The sequence below is a fragment of the Varanus komodoensis genome, unplaced genomic scaffold (genome assembly GCF_004798865.1).
Source record: "Varanus komodoensis strain SLA01 unplaced genomic scaffold, ASM479886v1 scaffold2, whole genome shotgun sequence".
Taxonomy (NCBI): Eukaryota; Metazoa; Chordata; class Lepidosauria; order Squamata; family Varanidae; genus Varanus; species Varanus komodoensis.
In genome coordinates this window covers 33,380,933-33,401,455 of record NW_025335568.1, presented here as the reverse complement: position 1 = coordinate 33,401,455, position 20,523 = coordinate 33,380,933, and the positions used below count along the sequence as shown (strand labels likewise).

Genomic DNA, 20,523 nt, shown 5'->3' with positions numbered 1-20,523 from the left:
GAAATACAAGCATTCCCTATGCCTCCATTGCCAATGTGACTTGATAGCATCTTTTCTCTCTCCTCTGCTGGGGTGGTTGTGCGTTCTAATTTACAGAGGAAATTGTCCTGTATCTGAAAGTCTGTCCCATCCAACTCCAGTTTAAAAGTAAAGGAACTTCAGAAGGGAGAACTGCATCTTGAATTTCCCTGTCACCAGATAGTACCTGGACAGCAGACTGAAAAGGCACTCAGGTCACCTGCTCAGTGACTTCCCAACTATGGCCACTATGATGTTTTGCATTTTCATTCAAATTAGAATTATTTGGAATATGCAAATTTAATGGAAAACTTTGTCTTCATATTTTGGTGATGCATTTCCTTTTCTGCAGGGAGTGGGAAGACTAACCAGTTTTTCCCCCAGTTTGTCGTATTCAACTTCACTCAAATGCTGGAATAACAAGATATTCTATAATCCCACCCAACATGTTCTATTATAATACAGACGCATTTATTCTACAGACTATTTTTTGTTCCTAGAAACAAACTAAGTGAATTGTGCAGTGGCTGCTTGTTAGGGCCATTGCCCTCTCCATGTTTTTCCTCAACTAAAATGCCTTTTGCTTCCTTTGTGGCATACCCTGTTGCATTATGGGGGATGTGAAAGCAGTATTTCTCTTCGGCTAGGTGATGGTCAATTGTCTTCCATAATGGATACATCTGGGCTTGAATCAATGTCGCTGAAGGCCTCTTTATTTGTGAAGGTCGAGCTCAATGTCAAACTGTGTCGAGGCTTTACAGGTGCTAGCTCGTTTAGAACAATGTTGTCACTTTTCACAAGTGTAGCCTTGTCCATGTTCTCCTTGCTATGCCTTGCAACAACAGCATCAAGGATGTCTAGTTTGGGAGGCAAAGTGCCACTTTCGAACAAGTATTTTGCGAGATAGGATACTCCAACGTTAGTGAAGAAGGAGGTAAGCATGGCCAACGTCTTAAAAGGGAATCTCTGGATGTATATGTCATTGTCTTTGTACCAGCCAGGATAGAAAATCAAGGGTTTCAAGTGCAGGTACGATTCTCCTCCGGTAATTCGGAGTAAAAGGCCAAACAGATATCCCACAATGGCACCATAGGTGTTAGTTCCTTTGATAAAAAGCACGCACAGGAGCTGCGGGAAGATGATGATGTAGACGAGGTCAGAGCTGAGGTACCAAAGTCCATAAACCGACTTAGTTAGGAGGGCCATTGCTGTTGCAGATGCTCCGAACAGGAGAATGGTTATTCGCATGACCCAAACTATTTCTTTGTCTGATGCCTGTAAGATAACAATATTGGTTTGTTTGGGGTTGGTTTTTTTGCCATTAATTGTTATCACAAAGCTGGAATTATATGGACTGAAGATTAGCAGAAAGAAACTCCTGAATCTCGCATATTCACAGTTCATTACCAAACTGAACTGATAAAATTCTGGCTCATGGTAGGCCCACTCTGTAAGTATCCAGCAAATGTAGAGCCTTAAAGATGCAGGTTCTTTTCCTTTACAGGAACTGATACATTATCCTCTTGACTAGTGACTAAAACTCAAGCAAAATGTCTAGATATGTTACCTGGTACAGTCTTTCTGGTGCAAAATGAATGGATGGAGCTTGCATATTTGAAAAAAACTTCAACATAAAGCAAGAATCCTAACTGCACATAGAAAACTATTAATCCAGAGGGGTGACTAGGATCCTTTTCAAACACACAAACCCTTTAATGTTAAGAAAGCTGGAGAACAATAATTCCATACCCTACTCCCAGCTATCTGAAGTATCTGGTGCAGCATATACCTGAAGGAATTTATTAAAAAAAGGTCAATTCTAAAACTGCCCTGCTTGCCTTGGATTATATCCCCCCTCATTCAGACAGTCTGTGCCCATTGGACTGAGAAAGAAAAGTGCCCGTTGGACTGATGTGCACATCTGCTTCAGCATATCAGCTGTGGAAATGGCCTTCAAGACTAGTAGTCACTGAAAGCCTTCTCCTCCATGAATTCGTCCAATCCCCTTTAAAAACTGAAGTGATGACTATCATTACATCTCGTGAAAGCAATTCTATAATTTTACTATGCAAAGCATGAAAAAGTCTTTCCTTTGATCTGTCCTGAACCTCCCACCAATCAGCTTCACGGGACAACTCTGCATTCTGCTTGTTGCGAACTGCCCCAAGAGCTTTGGATATTGGGTGCTACAGGAATGAAGAGGCTGATGCTGATGCTGATGATCATACTGGGGAGAAAAATGTCCCTCTCCAATTTCTCCAACCATGCATAATTCTCTACGTTTCTATGAAGTCTCTCCTTACTTACCTTTTTTCCCAAACCAAGCAGTCACAGAGGTTATAATCTTTCATCATGCCCTAGGCCCTTGATCTTTTAAGTTGCCTTTTCTGTGCTTTCCCCAACTCTACAATAGCAGTTTTTTTATGTACAGTAACTAGAACTGTCCACAGTATTTTAAATGTAGTTGCACCATAGATTTCTAGATGGGGAAGGGATACAATATTGGCAGTTTCATTTTCAGTTCCTGTCCTAATTGAGCTTAACATGTTTTTTTTTCAAACAGTACCTACATAATCACTATCTTTTCCTTGGTCAGCCATGGCTAGCTCAGATTCCATTAGCTTATACATGAATTCAGATTTTTTTTGTTTTTTGCCCCAGTGTGAGTCACTTTATGCTTGCTTGTGCTGAACTGTTCTTGCCTTTTTGATCTCATCCTATCAGTTTGGAGAGATCCTGTTGGAACACCTTGTGCTCTCTTTTAATCACCTAAAGAATTAGACGTCATCCGCAAGCTTAGCTACTCCATTGCTCACTCCTAATTTCAGATATTTTATGAATCATATGAAAAGCACTCCATTGTTTATGTCCCTCTATTGGGAGAATTTACCATTTATTCCTACTCCTTATTTTCTGTTCTTTAACCAATTGGTCTTCAACAAGTGGAACTGTTCTTTTATTCCATGATGGGTAAGATGAACTTGCCCAAAGCCTTTTGGAGTCCAAGTAAACAATGTCTGTTGAATCACAGTCATTTCCCACATGTTTACGGATATGCTCAGAGAACTCTAAAGGCTATTTTGTTTGTTTGTTATTATCCAGCTGTCCACCTGCCCTCACTCCTGGTTTCCTGCTTCCTATATATTTAAAGTATTCTTTATTATTGGACTTGGTGTTATCAGTGATAGGCTTTTTTGTATCTCTTATTTTCTGCTTGCATCTTCTCTATGCAAACTTATGTTCACTTTTGCTTTCCTCATTTGGGCAAGACTTTCATTTTCTAAAGGCTTTTTCTTCTTTTCTCCTATAGCTTTCTTAACATTGCTCATTAACTTCTCAGACTTGATGCTACCTTTTCTAACCTGTGATAGACATTCTAGTTGAGCTTCTATCATTGCATTTTTGAGTAACTACCAAGCATTGTTGAAAGGATTTAATTCTCTTGACTCGCCTTTTCAACCCACCTCCCCTTTTAACCAGGTCTGTCTTGTTAGAAAAGTTTTCATTTTGAGTGCAGAAGCAACTGTGTTGGATTTTCTTGGCAATTCATTCACTCACTCACTCGCTCACTCACTCATGTATATCTAAGAGCACTTTCATTTGGTGGAAAAATTTACAGCTTATACAAGCTCCTACATGACACCATTTAGTATTAAGGCATTTAGTGTTAAGGCAAGCAGACAGTGGGAATGAACAAAGGGCACTGGTCATTTAATCTTACACTTACACTTTGCCGAAATGAGAGCTGGTAAATATTCCGTGCAAACATGGAGCTCGCTGATAAGATGGAAGAGTCAGCAGAGGACATGACAGCAGCAGACACTGCCCCAAGGCCAAACAAGGAGATATAGACTGGGCAAAGGTACTGAAGGACAATTGGTAAAATCATGTCAGCTTGATCGTCTGTCTTGGGGTCTATGCCATCATAGTCCGTTTGGTTCCAGTCTGTAAAGCAAACATGCACAGATTGTTACAGGATCTGCCCTAAGGAAAAGCCATGCTCCTGCACCAAAGAGATCCTGAAATCTAAAACCTGGATACTTTGTGTTAACTAAGCAAATGTACTCCTCCCAGGAAAGTGGTGAAGGACAGCACTTTAGAGAAAATTCAACCCTTTCTACGTGACTGGTCGAAATTTTGTTCAGCTTCTGACATCAGCCACTAAAATGTACCCATGCACTTGCAAGCTTAATTTTGTAGCTCAACGGGTAGAAAAAACACACTGACCCTCATCCTAGCCTACATAGAGTGCCAGTGTGGTGTATTGATTAAGAGCACAGATCTGGGACTCAGGAGACCTGGGCTCTAGTCCCTGCTTGGACGTGGAGCCAACTGGGTGAATTTGAGCCAGTCGCAGACTCTCAGCTCAGCCTACCTCGCAGGGTTGCTGTTGTAAGGATATGATTGGGAGCAGGAGAGGGAGAATAGTTTAAGATGCTTTGAGTTTGTAAGGAACAAGTGGGATATAAATCTAATAAACAAACAAATACCTCAGGGGGTTGTTGCAAGGATAAAATGGAGAGAAGGCCCATCATGGGCTCCTAGAGGGAAATGTTGGACTATAAATGTAACAAAGATCTACAACACCTAAAACATAGATTAAAGCAGAAAAGTGGTGTAAGCCCCCTTGAAGGGGTGCCGGGGATGTTTGGATTGAAAAATCATGCGCTTTAGAGTAATTCTTTTGGCACCAGCTGTTCTAAGTAGCAGATATCTGGAGATTCAATGTACCTGTTGATGCTCCTATTGCACCAATCAATATTGCAGGTAATGCCATTATAAGACATCCAAAAGCTGCCAGAAAGGAGAGCACTTGAGCATACGTCGCTGATGAAGAGGAGAGGACTCGCTGGAAATAGGCTTGCCATGGGATTCCTCCCAACATCTGTAAAGGACAGCAAACAAACCTCCTGTCATTGCTGGAGCTGACATATTACCCTACTAAATCCCTTTCACCTAGAAACAATCTGCAATAATGGAGTCATTGTACATTTGGCATATCCTGCTCTTTTCCTTCCAGGCAGAGAGTGAGCCCAGAGAGGGGCTGCCTCACTAATGACCTGGTGAGTCTCAAGTCAAAATGGCTGTGTTGCATAGAAAGCCCCTTCTTTAAGACATCTACATGTTAAGTGGGTGCCATAGATCTGAAGGAAATGCGGTTACCTTCAGATGTATTTTCTGGTGTTACCTGTCAACAACCTGCTCCTGCTGCTCACCCACCATCTTCCCATTCTGTCCTGTCCTGCATGCAAGATGCAATAGAAATGGTATTGGAAATTCATTTCGCATGAAACCACTTTTAGACTGCTCCCCAATACAGATGTGGGCAGAAAGTAGTTCTCCAGATGTTTTGAATGTCTACGCTGAGCATTTCAAAGCCCTAAACGGCTTGGGTCCTGGTTACCTGAAGGAGCGCTTGCATCCATATATGCCCAGCCGCCCCTTGAGATCGGCAGGGGAGGCCCTTCTCCGGGAACCCTCCGTGAAAGAAATTAGGAGGGTGGGTACTCGGAGGAGGGCTTTCTCTGCGGTGGCGCCTAAGTTATGGAATGCGCTCCCCAGAGAGGTCCTCCTGGCGCTGTCGTTATTTGTTTTTCGGCGCCAGGCGAAGACCTTTTTATTCAAGCGGCATTTTAACTGTTAATATTATTGGATTTTATCTGGCCAGGGCGGCTTATTTTATGCTGTATTGTTGTATTTTTAATTTAATATTTATATTTTTAATTTATATTATAATTATTTTAACTTAGTGATGTAAGCCAACCCGAGGCTTCGGCGAATGGGGCGGCATAAAAATGTTTTAATAAATAAATAAATAAAAATTTCTGACTATCAGTTGTGCTGGCAGGGGATTCTGGGAGTTGAAGTGCAAGCCATATGGAGACTCCAACATCAGTGGACCTACGTACCTGCTCTGGATGGTGCTGAACCCCAACCAAAATCTGTCAACACCTTTAATGGTCAGCGTATGATTGGGAGTGGATAAATAGCCCCACTGCCATTTGAGCAAACTTGTCTGTCTGCTCTGTATCCCAAGTATGGGGATAAATCCACCTGGATGCTCGTTAAATCCAGCGTAATTCTTAGTATCCACCAGTATAATTAGTCTTAGTGCTTCAGTATTAGTATCCAAACTCTTTCTCTTTGCAGTACCTGCATGACTCCCTGTACAGTTTATTTACTCAGTCCTGTCCTCCTCCTTATTTTAGACTTTCCTCAGCCAGCTGCAAAAGAGGCTTCTTTTTCCTTTCCCAAAGCTATTTCACTAACTGCAGAGTGTGTGTTCAGCATATGGTTAGACAGTTAAAAAAAGGTTCAGGGAGTTAAAAAAATTCACAGTATAGTTGATCAAGCATCTTTTGCTTAGCCATTGTGTAGTTTTTGACTTCCTAACATTCAGGAGCAGTGGTTATAAGCCATAGAGTCTCATGAGAAGGCTCACCAGTAAGAGGAAATTATCAAGCCAGGTGTAGACGTCCAGTGTTTTAATGGATCCAAGCCAAGGTTCTTGGAACACGTGATGTACAGCTGTGTACCCAATATCTCTTACTGCAGGATGGGACATGGCAAATGGAACACTGATCCACTATAACAAAAGAGAAACCATTCAGTGCTAGAGACCATGAAGAAAAAGCATCAAAATTTGATCCAGTGATCTCTTTTTAGCTGTTCTCCAATTCCAAAAAGAAGTTTCTGCAGCCAGGAAAATATAGAAATGACTTGCTCCAATTACCAAGATTTCTTTCAGTCTTCTCCTTACCATATTAGGCACAAAAACACAGGTATACAGAAGATCCAATGAATACCTTGCAGACTTAATATTTTCTGCCATTTCCAAGCAGTGTTTCTAGGAAAAATAAATTAACTGTCCTACATGCTGCATTTTCAGTAAAGTTGATAAAGACCTCATGTGTGTGTGTGTGATTTCTCCTCTTCTCTTCTGAGAAGTTGCTCTGTTTAAATTTGTATATTTTTGTGCTAAAACAAACAAACAAATAAATACATGAAGGATCTATAAAATATATAAAACCCAAACCAACAGATTGAATAGCACTTGGAAGGTACCAAGTTTCCAGTCAAGATGCAGAGCAATGGCACAGTGTGCTCTCAGTTAATATTCTGAATGAGCAAGACTAATGGATTCTTGTCACAGGTGCAGGTTCAGAGGTCAGGGATCATCACGAAGAAGACGGAGCTTGTTGAGAAACCAGCCACCACGCTCCGGGGACCCCTCTCAGTCTCCATGCAATCTCTGTGCCCAAGCTCTCCTCTTCACTGCAGCCTTCAAGGATGAGCCTCCCAAAGCATCTCATGCTGCTCAGGTGAGCTTGAGTAGGATCAAAGCTGCAATTGATCCCTAAACTGCAACCAAAGGGGAAGAAGGTATCTCACACCCAGGAGATAAGAGGAGGAAAGGGGAGAAGAGATCCTATGTCTGCCTCCTGATATTGTTCATTATGCTAAAGAAGGAATCAATGTTACAAGTACTAATTAGTGTTCCTGTACACCTCAGGGCTGAAATTACCGTTTTGTATGGGTTTCAATGCAACCCTAATTGGTGTTCGCCAGAGTTAAGGTCTGAGTCCACTTATCTCATAACTCTGTGTTGGTCAATCTCTCTGTTAGATTTGCAAGACCCATTCAGCTTAAAGTACAAAGCATAAATAACAGAACGCAAAGAGACTGTTTCTCCAGTTTTGTATGAGCTCTTAAACACATGGCAATTGGAAGAAAGTAGCAACCTGTTTGGTAATATGAAGGACCTTATTTGATAGGCAGTCATTAGCTATATTTTATCTGGATGCCTTGGAAAACTGGTCAGACATTATGTGACATCTCAAATAAAAGTAGAAATTACACAATAAAAATACCTGTGGCAGAGTTTCAGGGATTCCAATTGTACATAGACCCAATCTGCTTTGAAATGTAATTTTCAAAAATCTGCCATAAAGTACTATTGCCAGTAGAACATTACATCTTGCAAGGATGAATGTACTGCAAGCTTGTATTAAGCCTGTAGCTGATTCTTTGGTATAATCAAATGAAATTCTGCCGTATTATAACTGGGCAAGTTGCCTTAGGGCATGGGAACACCTCTCACCCTCAACTGTGTGAAGGAGTTTGGGGAAGTGCCATTGTGTGCATAGAGCATCAGCCAAGTTATACAGGAGAAAAGGCGATTCATGAAACACGTTAAGGAACTATGAAGATCCTCGCCTGAACTTTGCCCCTTGACACCTACTGGGAGCCATATGAATGTGAATTCTTTGCTATTGAGGGAGGGGTATCCTGATGTTGTGTGAAGAGCAACTGTGCCTCTAGTTCTTTTCTGACCCACAGGCATAGGACACATCTTTGGAGGCTTGAAAAGGACAAGGACATGTTGCCTCTCTACAGTACGCAGATAATATAAAGCATAGTTGGATTTGTAGTATTTGATGAAGAAGGACATTTCTTCTTCTCTGCACAGCTTTTCAGCATCTTTCCTATAATTTAGGTTCAAACAAAGCTTCTAACCTTCTGAATAGGGCAAGATCATAACGCTTTAGGCATGGAGAGATACAAAGACACTCACCAGTCCTAGGAAAATGCAGAATAGCTGGACCACATCAGTATAGGCTACTGAGTAAAGGCCACCCACTAGTGTGTAAAGAGTTGCGATGAGGGCAGAAATGATGACTGAACTGTATATATTGACCTTGATGATCACACTTATGGTGGCACCTGCAAAAGGGATTAAAGTTCAGGGAGGAAAAGAAAAATGCATTTCAACATGACAGCTCAGCCCAGATGCTCTAGAATAAACCCATTATTTGCTGATAAGACAGATGCATCAAGTAGTCTAATCTATACTGTGTCTTTTCTGAAGACTGGTCTACATAGTCTGTCTGTTTTGGTCATGTGATTCCCCCCCCCTTTTAAACTTTAAAACATTTTCAATCCCCCTTAAAATCACAAAAGCTAATTTACAAGTCATATTTTGTAAGCATTTTGTAAGGAGGTGTCTAGAGCCCTGTCTGGTCCATCAGTGTTGGATGATTTTCAGTTGATGCAGCACAATGAAGTGGACAAGGTGCTTGGATTGGTACGTCCTGCCACCAGCTTACCCAACCCTTGCCCTTCATGGCTGCTCACTAAAGCCAAACATGGGATTGGTACCTGGGTCCGGGAGGCCATCAACCCTCACTGAGGGAGGGCCTTTAAAGGAGGCGGTGACCAGACCCATCCTGAAGAAGGTGTCCCTGGACCCAGAGGGACTGGTCATCACTCTCATATAATTCCAGTCCTCTGTCAGCTTCACTGGCTTCCCATTGAAGTCCAGGCCCAATTTAAGGTGCTGGTTATGACCTATAAAGCCCTAAAAGGCTTGGGACCAGGACAGCTGAAGGAATGTTTTTTTCCCCAACATGCCCTCCCACCCCTTAAGATCTGCAGCAGAGACCCTGCTCTGGGAACCCTCCTTGAAGGAGATCAGGAGACAGAATACCCGGAGGAGGGCCTTCTCTGCGGTGGTGCCCCGGCTGTGGAATGCACTTCCTAGAGATGTCCGCCTGGTGCCAACATTATATGCTTTCCAGTGGCAGGTCAAGACCTTTTTATTCATCCAGTATTTTAATGTTTAAAAGATTTTAATTATGTTTTATTTCAGTTGTGGGTTATTGGTCTTATTATTGTTTAGGGTATTATATGATCTTTTATACCGTTGTATTTATTGAATTTTGTTTGTAAGCCATCCAGAGATGCATAGTGATTGGACAGGTTAGAAATATCCCCAGTAAATAAATAAAATAATAAATTTTGATAGCTATGGGCTACCTCGTCAAAGTGCCCAAGCAGCACCCTTTGGCAACCTATCTGTGGTAGATTTTTTTAAATCATTAAAATTAAACACTTCAATAGTATTTTAATATTTCATTTACACACACACACACACACACACACACACACACCAATTTTTACCAATGTTTGTAAAACTTACAGTTATTTGTTTTTCACCTCCATGTACACAACTGCAGGCAGTCACAATTGCTTGTATGTAGAATTGAGAAGTTTTAGGTAGGAAATGTACAAGGGAAGGTCTACTGGCAAAGTCCACCAGGTACCCATCCTGGCCTTCACAGAATCTGCAAGTGCACTTATTTTTCCACAGGTTGTATATTGAGTCTGTATATCTGTTTGCTTTACTGCACACTTCCTGTATACTTTCCATTTTTAAAATAGTCTTCCTAAATCTCAGTTGAAAAATTGAGCTTACTCAGTCACTATTCCAGTAAACGGGGTAGCTTGCAATTTTGTATATTCCTATGGTGGTGGAATCTCCGGAATTAACTGCAAAAGTGAGAGCATTCTTAACATCTTGCCATAAAGGAGATGAATGAGCTGCTATTCCCTTTTCATGAGCTAAGATCACTTGTCCCTTTGGAAACATCTGACAGATAATATTTTGGCAGTTGTCAGGGACAGCTGCAGTGGGGGATGACCTTACCTGCTACCTCTGCAGGGCAATGCCCAGGTGAACACCTACTGGACTTTGCCAGCAGGCTTCCTGTGGCTTGTTGCCCATCTTAGGCATCCTTCAATCATGCAACTGTGAATGCTTTGCTGCACAAGTGTGAGTACAGTGGTACCTCGGCTCATGGATGCCTCAGTTCACAACCAAATCGGGTTGCAAACAGAAATTAAGGAAAAATTTTTCCTCAGGTTGCAAACTCCACATCAGGTGACGATCGTAATCATGCCCATCTTTCCTGCAGGGGTGCAATCGCAGTCGTGCTTGTGGGGGGGGGGGGATGAGATGGCCGCGATTGTGGTCGCACTCCTGCAGGGAAGACAGGCAAGATCGTGGTCATACTTGGAGGGCGGGGGGAGATGGCCACAATCGTGCCTGTCTGCTCTGCATAAATGCCCCTGTGATCACAGCCAGAACGGATTAACCTTATTTACATTGAACCTTATCGGGAAATTTGACTTGGCTCACGACCAATTTGGGTCATGAACAGATTAAGTTTGTGAGCCAAGGTACCACAGTATTTACAAAAAATGTGAGGGGGGACACATTAAAATATTCCTGAATTGCAGATAGCCTCTCCAATGTGATTCTGGCCAAAGATAGCTTGATAGCTAGCTTTAACTATCTCATGAAAAAAAATTGATTCTGTAATGCCATGGTGAGCCTGAAACAATTTGTGGTCATGCTAAGCAAGAGTTTCAAAAACCCATGATGGAATTGGTCTCTTGGGTTGGGATAACAGGGCGATTCATCATGGATATCACATCGCCCAGAAGAATGCATGAGTTGTCAGGACAGCTAGCTGTCCTTAAAGAATCACTCTGTAAGGATGGCTTCAGGTTTGCAACAGGTTATAATCTATGATGAGTTGTCACGTTTTGTGAGCCTTGTCTCTGTGTTTTCCTAGTACCTATAACTGAGGAAAACCAGCCCTTAGATGGCAAGTGGTCCTTTTGTAAGAATAACACACTTAAAAGGCATTTACAGTGTTTGCTGCTTCCTTGTGAAATGCCACCGAGAGCGTTCACTTAAATGGAGCAGTGTTAGAGGAACACCTATTTTAAATTCCCTGAAAGTTGTTTAAGCCACTCAGTTTCCATCACCTCAGCATGCAGTTTATTCTTCATCTCTTGAGCACTTGCAATAAAATTATGGTTTAAAAGCTCCCCACTGCTTTCCAGCTAATCAGAGCTCAGCTGGAAACAAGGTTGATTATTTTATTTTTAAAAGACTTCACTGCAAACCAGCTTTGTATGTGCAGTTGGATTTGTTTTGTTTTGAATTAGCAAACATCGCAAAGATGACTTACTGAAATATTTCTTCCTATCCCAGGTTAAAAATACTATTAAACTTCATTTATTGTTTTGCAACAGAATGAAAAAACTTTGGAAACAAAATACCACCATGGACTGAAGTTTAGGAATATTCCAAAATACTGCAAAGTCTAGGACAGCCTTCCCCAATTTGTTGCACTCTGGATATTTTAGACCACAAATTGCAGTAATCCGAATCACCATGGCCAATGGTAGCCATGTTGCATGGTAACTGTTCCATGTATGAGACATGAAACTTGCTTCCCCTCCACAAACTGGATCTAGACTCTCCAAGGGTGCAATCCTTGGTTCAGACAACTAGCTGGGCATTGCTGGGTGTGGTGGCGCTGTAGACCTAGGACTGAATAGTAAATCAGTACCGAAAACTCAGCATTTCTTAGTATGTGTGCATCAAAATCATGTTTTCTAAATATATTCTATATACTCTTTTATATTCTATAAGGATAAATCTTCTACATTATTTGATCATACTGTTTAGTGTAATGAAAAAGAAGTATTTCTCTAGCCAGGTCTTTTAGGGTAATCAAACTGCAACATGCAAATCCTGAGATAACTTAGCAAGTCCATTTTCGGTTGCAACATAATCACTCAAAATCTCTTTAAAGTTAAAGTGAGTTGTAGAGGAAAAGCCCTTTATGATAAATCTCCTCAAATATTACTATAAATAAAAGGACACCTGTCATTTCTGCATACTATTGTATTATCTGTTTTCTGATAAACCAGTATCAGCTCATGGTTGTCAACTTGGGTCTTTGAGCACACCAGTTAGTGTTTTTATGTAAGTATGATTTTGATTTTAGGACTACGTATGCTTATGTGAATGCACACATACATTTCTCACATTTCGCATTCACTCTGCACTATGGACATCCACCATCTGCACTGACCCTTGCGGGTTGTCTCTGCTTCCAACAGTGGCATTCCTTACCTAATGCAGAGAAGATGGCTGCAGCCCAGAACATTTCTCCCAGCAGGGCAGGTATGAAAATAAGCCCTCCCATCCGTTTCCCATAAATTTGCTGAAAGGGGTCCAACATCGTCACGTAGCCTTTGGAACGCATGGGCTTGGCGAAAAACAAGCCACCTGAAACATCAAATATCAGAAAGATCGTAGATATAAAGAACTGGGATGATATGAGCTGGCCCAACATAGCTTTCCTCTCCAAATAATAGATCTAAATCTATGGTTCTACATATATATTTCTGTATAGTTACATTTCCTAAAGTGCTGCAAATATGCACTGGACCAAAGATTTTAATTTTGTGCCGCACCTTGAACCACGAATTCTTCCCAGGCAGATACTTCTTTGTCTTGCCTAACTTCTTTCTGTCTTCTGCTCAGACAAAAAGAAATACTTGTGTGCATGGAGAAGTTCTTCATGCCCATGAAAAGAAATCCACGAAGCATGAATCCTCTGAAATGTTCCCTTTGAAAAGGACCATTAATTTATCCAGTAAGCCAGAGAGGGCCTAAAATCCAGATTATGTGAAATGGTCGCAAATGTAAGAGGCTTAAAAGGCAATGTAACTGAGCTTATTTAAGACAGAACGCCATCTAATCCTGTCATTGGATTTTGCTTTTTGCTAAGTGTGGAATAAATAGCATGAGATAGTCTAGAAAGGAATTGCAGGGACAGCTAAGAAAGCCAAGGACTGGTTCCATAGGCCTGCTTGCTGATTGCTGTGGACCTAGTTCGGGCTGGAGTGCATTTTAGGAAGTGGGTGTTGGGTAGCAGAATCATTTTGACTCAGCAGAAGAGGCACTTCCGGGAAAGCTTGTAGTTCATGCGCCTGCTTTAGATTAATTGCAAACTGCAGGGTGGAGAGACAGGATGCTTAGCACAGAATTGGGAACTTTTCAAGTTTCTTCAGATAAACAAGCACATTAGTATCACTTTTAGACTAAATGGCTTAGAAGGAGCTAGAATATCTTATGATAACTGATCATTAAGCCTAACAAATAATAGTTAGAAGTATGAAACTAGGCATGGGAAGTGGCACAGCACAATGATACGACTGGCCCAATGAAAATGCTCTGCGCTGTTTCCATTTAAAATTCCTGGTGTCTTCTCCAACCCCATTCAAAGGATATTTGATGTAGGAAAGAGCTGATTATACTTTTTCTATATCTGTGCATGGATATTGGTGGATCTTAATGTCCAGGCAGCCACTTCTAGCCCACTCCAAATTTTAGTAGATGGGAAATGACTTGTGGAGAACTCACCAGTAAATTCTGATTTCCTTACAGATATAACTTTAGTACTTAAAACAAAGAAGTGAATTCAGTGGAGGTCTGCAAGTATAGTATGAAATATAACAAATGCTCAGCTCTTGTGGATTTTCCTGCTTAGTATAGGCAGCCCATTAATAACAGGGCTTGGAAATTTGTATATCCTACATTTAACTGAGTTTGCAAGTAACGTGGTTAGTGTGTAAGATAGCAGACCAAGGACTCTTTTTGACTGATAAGATAATTAACTGCCCATTGCATTATTACTAGCAATTAGTGTCAAAAGAATGGGAATATGATCACAGGACTGTTTCTTTTCATTGTAACTGTTTCTGGGAATGTACTATCAATGGAGGAGTGTTACTCATCAGAATGTTGTGGTAGTCAAAAAAAAAAAAAACACACACCAGGGGTTGTATCTGGACTTAGTAAAGTCAAGCAGATGTTAGTCAAGCCCAACAAGTCCAATTGATTTCAGCTGATTGAATCTACTTATTTATCTATACATTAAATGTATAACCTTCACAATAATGAATGTCTCCAGGTAGATTACAACAGTTAAAGTCTAGAATGCCACAGAACTATTAAAATATGAAATCCAATGCAAATATTTAGAAACATAAATATAATATAGTGCAAAATAAAAAATAACAGGAATGGATCAAACTGCTGTAATAACCAAGAACTAGGGTTATGAAATGTCTGGGAGAAAATAAAGGTTTGCTTGGCATCAAAAAGACAACAATGTAGGCAAACCTCTTTGGGGCATTTATTTCATGGGGGTGGGGGGGTCACTCTTTTGTAGTCACCCACCTGGCTTCTTTTGGCAGGGGCACCTGGAGGAGGGCCTCTGAAGATGCACTGAGCAGGTGTGTGGGAAGGGAGATGCCCCTTTGGATGCTCTGGTTCTACCTGAAGGCCTGGAGCCACCTGGCCCTCCTGCAGAAGCCTGTCTGCACTGGGATCTCTGCTCATGCAAGAGGACTTCTCCATGCCCTCCAAAGGCACCACACAGCTTGTTTGTAACCAGCCCAGGGAGCCATGTGGCTAATGGGAGTGGGCTAAAAATCAAATACATACATACATGTGGAACAGTTTTCAATATTCTATTGTAGACCAGCTGAACTCAGTTCTGAAAGGGTTCTCTTCTATCTCTGAGGCTGATTCCTCCCCTGCCTGACTTCTAGGCATTCATTTACATGAAAAGATAGCCGGGGGATAGGGGTTGCATGATGAAAGAATGAAGCTGATGAAAAGAAATGAACAATGCCTTGAGTTCACTACTATTGCTATAAGCATTTATACCCTGGCTTTCTTCCTCTTGCAAGGAACCAAATGTGGCTTATAGGGTCCTCTTCCTCTCCATTTCATCCTCTCAACCACAAAAAGCATTGTGAGTTAGGTTAGGCTGAGACTAAGTGACTGACCATGGCTGAATGGGGACTAGAACCCAGACCTCCCAGGTCCCCAGTCCAATGCTCTCATCACCACACCACACTGGCTTTCAGTGAGAGCCTTTCCATGTGCTGCATTCATTCCTTTTGCTTACCTACAACAAGGCTAAGTGCATATCCAATGGGTGCCTGTGCCCAAGCCAACCCAAAGCCGGGCACATACACGGCTTCAGCAGTCCCATTGATGTAACCGCCTCCAACCCAGGTGGCTGAAGAAGAAATGGAGAAGAACTTTAAAGCATATACTGGATGGGGAAAGCAATCCAACAGAACGTATACAATGAAGAGTCACAGGGTGCTTCCAGATGGAGGGATTCTTTCAGCAATGGACAAAAAGAATTGTGCTGCCCCCATTCATTTCTTCCTCAATTGATTGTTTTATAATAAGAAAAAATGGATCAAATGACAGGAAATCAAGGTGGAAACATAGTAACATAGAAACAGAGCGAGTCAGAAGGGGCCTCCCGGGCCATCTAGTCTGACCTCTGGCACAAGCCGGTTCCACTCACGACACGCCCACCATGTGGACGTCCAGTCTATCCTTGAACACCCACACTGATGGGGCCTCAACGACCTCTCATGGGAGCCCATTCCACACCCTCGGGGTCCTAACTGTCAGGAAGTGCTTCCTGGCATCCAAACGGAACTTGGCTCCCTGAGCTTTGCTCCACTGGAGTGTGTCCTGCCTTCCTCTGCAGGGGAGAACAGGTCTCTACCCACCTCTGTGTGACATCCCCTCGCATACCTGTATGTCGCCAGCATATCCCCTCTGAGTCTCCTCTTCTCCAGGCTGAAGAGACCCAGTTCCCTCAGTCTCACCCCATATCCCATCCCCTGCAAACTGGCCACCAACCTTGTGGCCCTACGCTGCACTGACTCTAACCTGGCTATATCCTTTCTGTAATGAGGGGCCCAAAACTGAACACAATACTCCAGTTGCGGGCGCACCAGAGTCGTATAGAGTGGTGGTAATACCTCTCTCGATCTAGAAGCCACACTTCTGGCCATGCAACCAAGGGTGGCGTTCGCCCTCTTGACCACCGCATCACACTGCTGACTCATGTTTAGCCTGCAGTCAACCAGCACCCTGAGGTCCCTTTCACAAGTGCTGCTCTCCAGCCACTTGTCCCCTAACCTGTACTTATGACAGCCATTCCTATGCCCCAAGTGCAAGACCTTGCACTTATCCACATTGAACGCCATCCTGTTGTCTCCTACCCACTTCCATAGTCTGTCCAGATCCTTTAGGATCTGGAGTACCTGCTCCTCAGTTGTGGCCACTGCTCCAGTTTTAGTATCGTCTGTGAATTTGATCAGCAGACTGTTCACCCCTTCTTCCATGCCATTTATGAAAAGATTAAACAGGATCGGCCCCAGGACAGAGCCCTGAGGGACCCCGCTTGTCACTGGTCGCCATCCCGATGATTCCCTGCTAATGGTTACCTTCTGCTTTTGGTCAGTCAACCATGCCCTAATCCACCGGACAGTACTTTGGTGTATCCCAAAACTCCTCAGTTTCTTCACCAGGATATCACGAGCACTTTGTCAAAGGCCTTGCTGAAATCCAGGTATACCACATCCACTGCATCCCCTCCATCTAGCCATCTCGAAACCTTGTCATAGAATTCCAGAAGGTTTGTCTGGCAGGACCTGTTTTTGCGGAAGCCGTGTTGTGTGGCTGTCAGCCTCCCTTCCCTATCTAGCATCACTAGATCTCTCTCTATTATGAGCCTTTCCATTGCTTTTCCTACAATGGACGTAAGGCTAACCGGTCTGTAATTCCCCATGTCCCTTCTACTACCCTCTTTGAAAATGGAGGGGGGCTTCACATTAAAAGATGATTTAATTGAGAACATACCCCCATAAAATTCCACAAATGAGGCAATGCAGTTATGCAATAAAATGCTCACCTTGATGGAGAATGATGCTGTACACAATCACATCTCTGCTAGAGATTTCTTAGATGACATGCCTTTAATTGCTCATTAATATTTAGCCTTTCTAAAGTATTAGAGAGAACTAATGAGAGACATAGAGCAGAAAATTAACCACAATAGTCTTGTCCACCTATTCCATTAGTAGCCTTGATTTCTTTGTGATTCCACTACAGTGTAGACTCACTTCAGAATTAAACTCTCCCTTTACACATAACTCTTGCCTTCCCACACACGAGAAATGGCAGCATCTGCTCCGTAGCTCTCTCCTGAGAGGCTAATGAACTGATTCTCAATGGCTTCGCCATCAAGCAGGGCATAGTGAATACTCTCACATACAGATATATTATCATTCAAGCTGGGCAAACAGAGCCAGTTTTGATGGAGTTATTTGCCTTCCTACTTTCAGGAATGTCAAGTTGTTATGGTTTTATAAAATTCTCGGCCATGATGGCAGTGACCTTCTCTCGAACAATCTTTTTTTTTCTTTTGCACTAGAAAATTTGTTACAAATGGGTTCCCATGTGCAATTTTTGAGAGAAGTCATTCCCCCATTCCCATTTTTAACAAAAGAATTTCAACAAACTCTTTAGCAAGCAAAACCATCTGTTTCAAACTGGCAATAACAGTAATGTGATAAAACTGCCACAAATTGTGCATTACAGTATTTCCTCAGTGCTACCCTAATGCCAGGCAAACATTTGTACTCTTACAAACTTTGTCACAGAACCGATAACTTTCTGAAGAGATAAATCACCCCATCTGCCTACCCTCCATTGCTGCATTTCAGAAACATTTAATCTCCAGAGCCTGGAGATCAAGTCACACTATTTATTTACTTACTTACCACATTTCTGTAACCACTCATCTCTTGTAACATTTCATATGCCTTGGCTGTGAGTATCTCTATCATTTTCTGAAAAAATGCTCAAGATTTGTAATAATGGCAAGGTTTGTATTGCCTGGCCTTGAAAGCTCAGACTCCATATGAGGTCATACCATGACAGGATGGAGTCTGGGAGACATCTTCTTTTCTGCACTCTGCTGCCCCTGGTGTGAGCCAGTCCAGGTTGCAGAATGGAGTTGGAGAGCTGTTTTTTCTCCAGCTTCACCACATATTAGACCTTCCCGACTTAGCTTCCAGGTCAAGCTTACACATGTCCCTGGGCAGCAGCTAATTTTGGCCTCCTCTGAGCCTTTTTCTCATCTGTCTCCAAAAGCCTATTCCTTTTGCCAAAAGATTCCCTGCCGAGCAGAAGGGTTGAGCTGGATAAACTAAATGGCCCCTTCCAACTTTGTTTATCTGAGAACCATAAGAGGTAGGGAGTAGGAAAGGAATAAGAGGTGGTCAGACTTTGAGCCTATGGGGTGCACTGCTTTCCCTAGAATCTCAAAGTCCACTAATCAAGTGGGTGAGGGTTGGCAGATGAACTGATTGCCACTGATTACTGTTGTATTTACTGATCTTGTTGTGAGCTGCCCAGAGATGCAGAGTGATGGACGGCCAGGAAATATCCCAGATAAAACAAAATAAAATTGCCTAGGGTATCCCATTAGCCATATGGTTTATGTATGGAAACAAAACTGCATCTAAACTCTAGTTAGTATAATTAGGGATTCTGAGTCAAAATTGTCCAACTGGCCAACAGAGCTGCAAGAAGTTCTGGTTAAAGACGACCCATGCAGACTCATACTTTACAGGTGAGGTATATTAAGAGATCAGCAAGGGGCACAAGCTCAGTCATGACAGAGATTCTGGGGTTTTATCTTTCAGTTTTACTTGCTATTAAACTGTGGCAAATCAACCAAGGATCTACCAATAGTTTCAATCTGCCTTCTGCCTGCACTGGGACCAGAAACTTCCTGGAAGATGATACGACCGGAAGATGGAAGACCCTAACCCGAACCCACCGCAGCACTGTGTTGCCCTTGTACTGGGTCCCACTTGTACCAGTAACTAAAACAAAAGAAGTGTCAAATAGCAGAGCCACTGGGATCTATTTTCAGTTGTTTGCTGAAAACATCTGATGAAGGGGATTGGGTCCATGAAAGCTTGTGCCACAAACATTTGTTAGTGTGTAAAGTGCCACAAGGCCTGGTTGTTGTTCGCTGCTTACTGTTTGCATGTTTGAACAGATAGATATGGATGCCTTTGCTTCTCTACAAATACATTTGCACAATTCATTTTTCAGGAATCCATGGATCTGATTGTCCCTGAACAAATTGCTGGCATCTTATTTTATTTGTTCATATATTGGTAAACCTCCCAAGAACCCAAGTTTTCTGGGCAGTGTACAAATACATCAAGGATATAAAATACAAGATATAAGAAATATTAAAAATTGAAGCAGCCTAGGACAAAACCGAAGTAACACCAGCAGCAAAGGATAAATAACACTACAAATTTAACTGAAATTTAAAATCACTACAATGATTTCTAAATGGCATGCAAGGATTCTCGAGAGAGCCCATAGACCACTCCTTGTCTGTGTCCTATGCACCATTGTTGAAGATATTGCTAAAGGCACAGAAAACATGTCAGTTATAATTATTCCATATGCAAACTAATTTTATATTTTATGTATTAGAGCCCATTTTCTCCACAGAACAGGTATTTAGGATCCTTTGCATAAGCTTAGTAAATAGAAAAGGTACCTGCAGCCTCTGTACCTCTGTTTTTAAGACTTTTTCAGAAGGCTGTTGAGGGTCATATTTTGATTTTTAATCTCATCTAATAAGTGTGTGGGAGAATAATCTTGCCAAAATGCTTATTTTTAATAGTGAAATTTTCCTTGAAATCAAGTTAAAAACAGAGACAACAAAAAGAAATAACATTGAATGTCAACAATAAGATCACTAATTAAGTAACTTATTACAGTCCTTAGTATGCTTGTGGGACAATCTGAATGCAATCTGAGCCTAAGGAGAAACTCACTGACCATTGAAGTGGGTTTCCTTGAGTAAGTTATGCAGCTAAATCGTAGAAACATGCCCTTATCTCTATCTATTACTGTATTTGATTGGAATGTGATCAGATCTCAAC

The 20,523-nt window shown here is 41.9% G+C and overlaps 1 protein-coding gene across 1 annotated transcript in view; it reads right to left on the bottom strand.

The window, feature by feature from the left end:
• Nucleotides 1-672: 672 nt before the first annotated feature.
• SLC5A7 (solute carrier family 5 member 7) overlaps nt 673-20,523 on the bottom strand; it is a 21,877-nt gene continuing 2,026 nt past the window's right edge. The window contains exons 2-8 of the mRNA XM_044429355.1: nt 15,642-15,755; nt 12,791-12,946; nt 8,594-8,742; nt 6,461-6,604; nt 4,750-4,903; nt 3,746-3,963; nt 673-1,293 (exon numbers count right to left, since the gene is read on the bottom strand). Coding sequence (XP_044285290.1) covers nt 673-1,293; nt 3,746-3,963; nt 4,750-4,903; nt 6,461-6,604; nt 8,594-8,742; nt 12,791-12,946; nt 15,642-15,755 — 1,556 coding nt within the window. The remainder of the gene's footprint in view (nt 1,294-3,745; nt 3,964-4,749; nt 4,904-6,460; nt 6,605-8,593; nt 8,743-12,790; nt 12,947-15,641; nt 15,756-20,523) is intronic.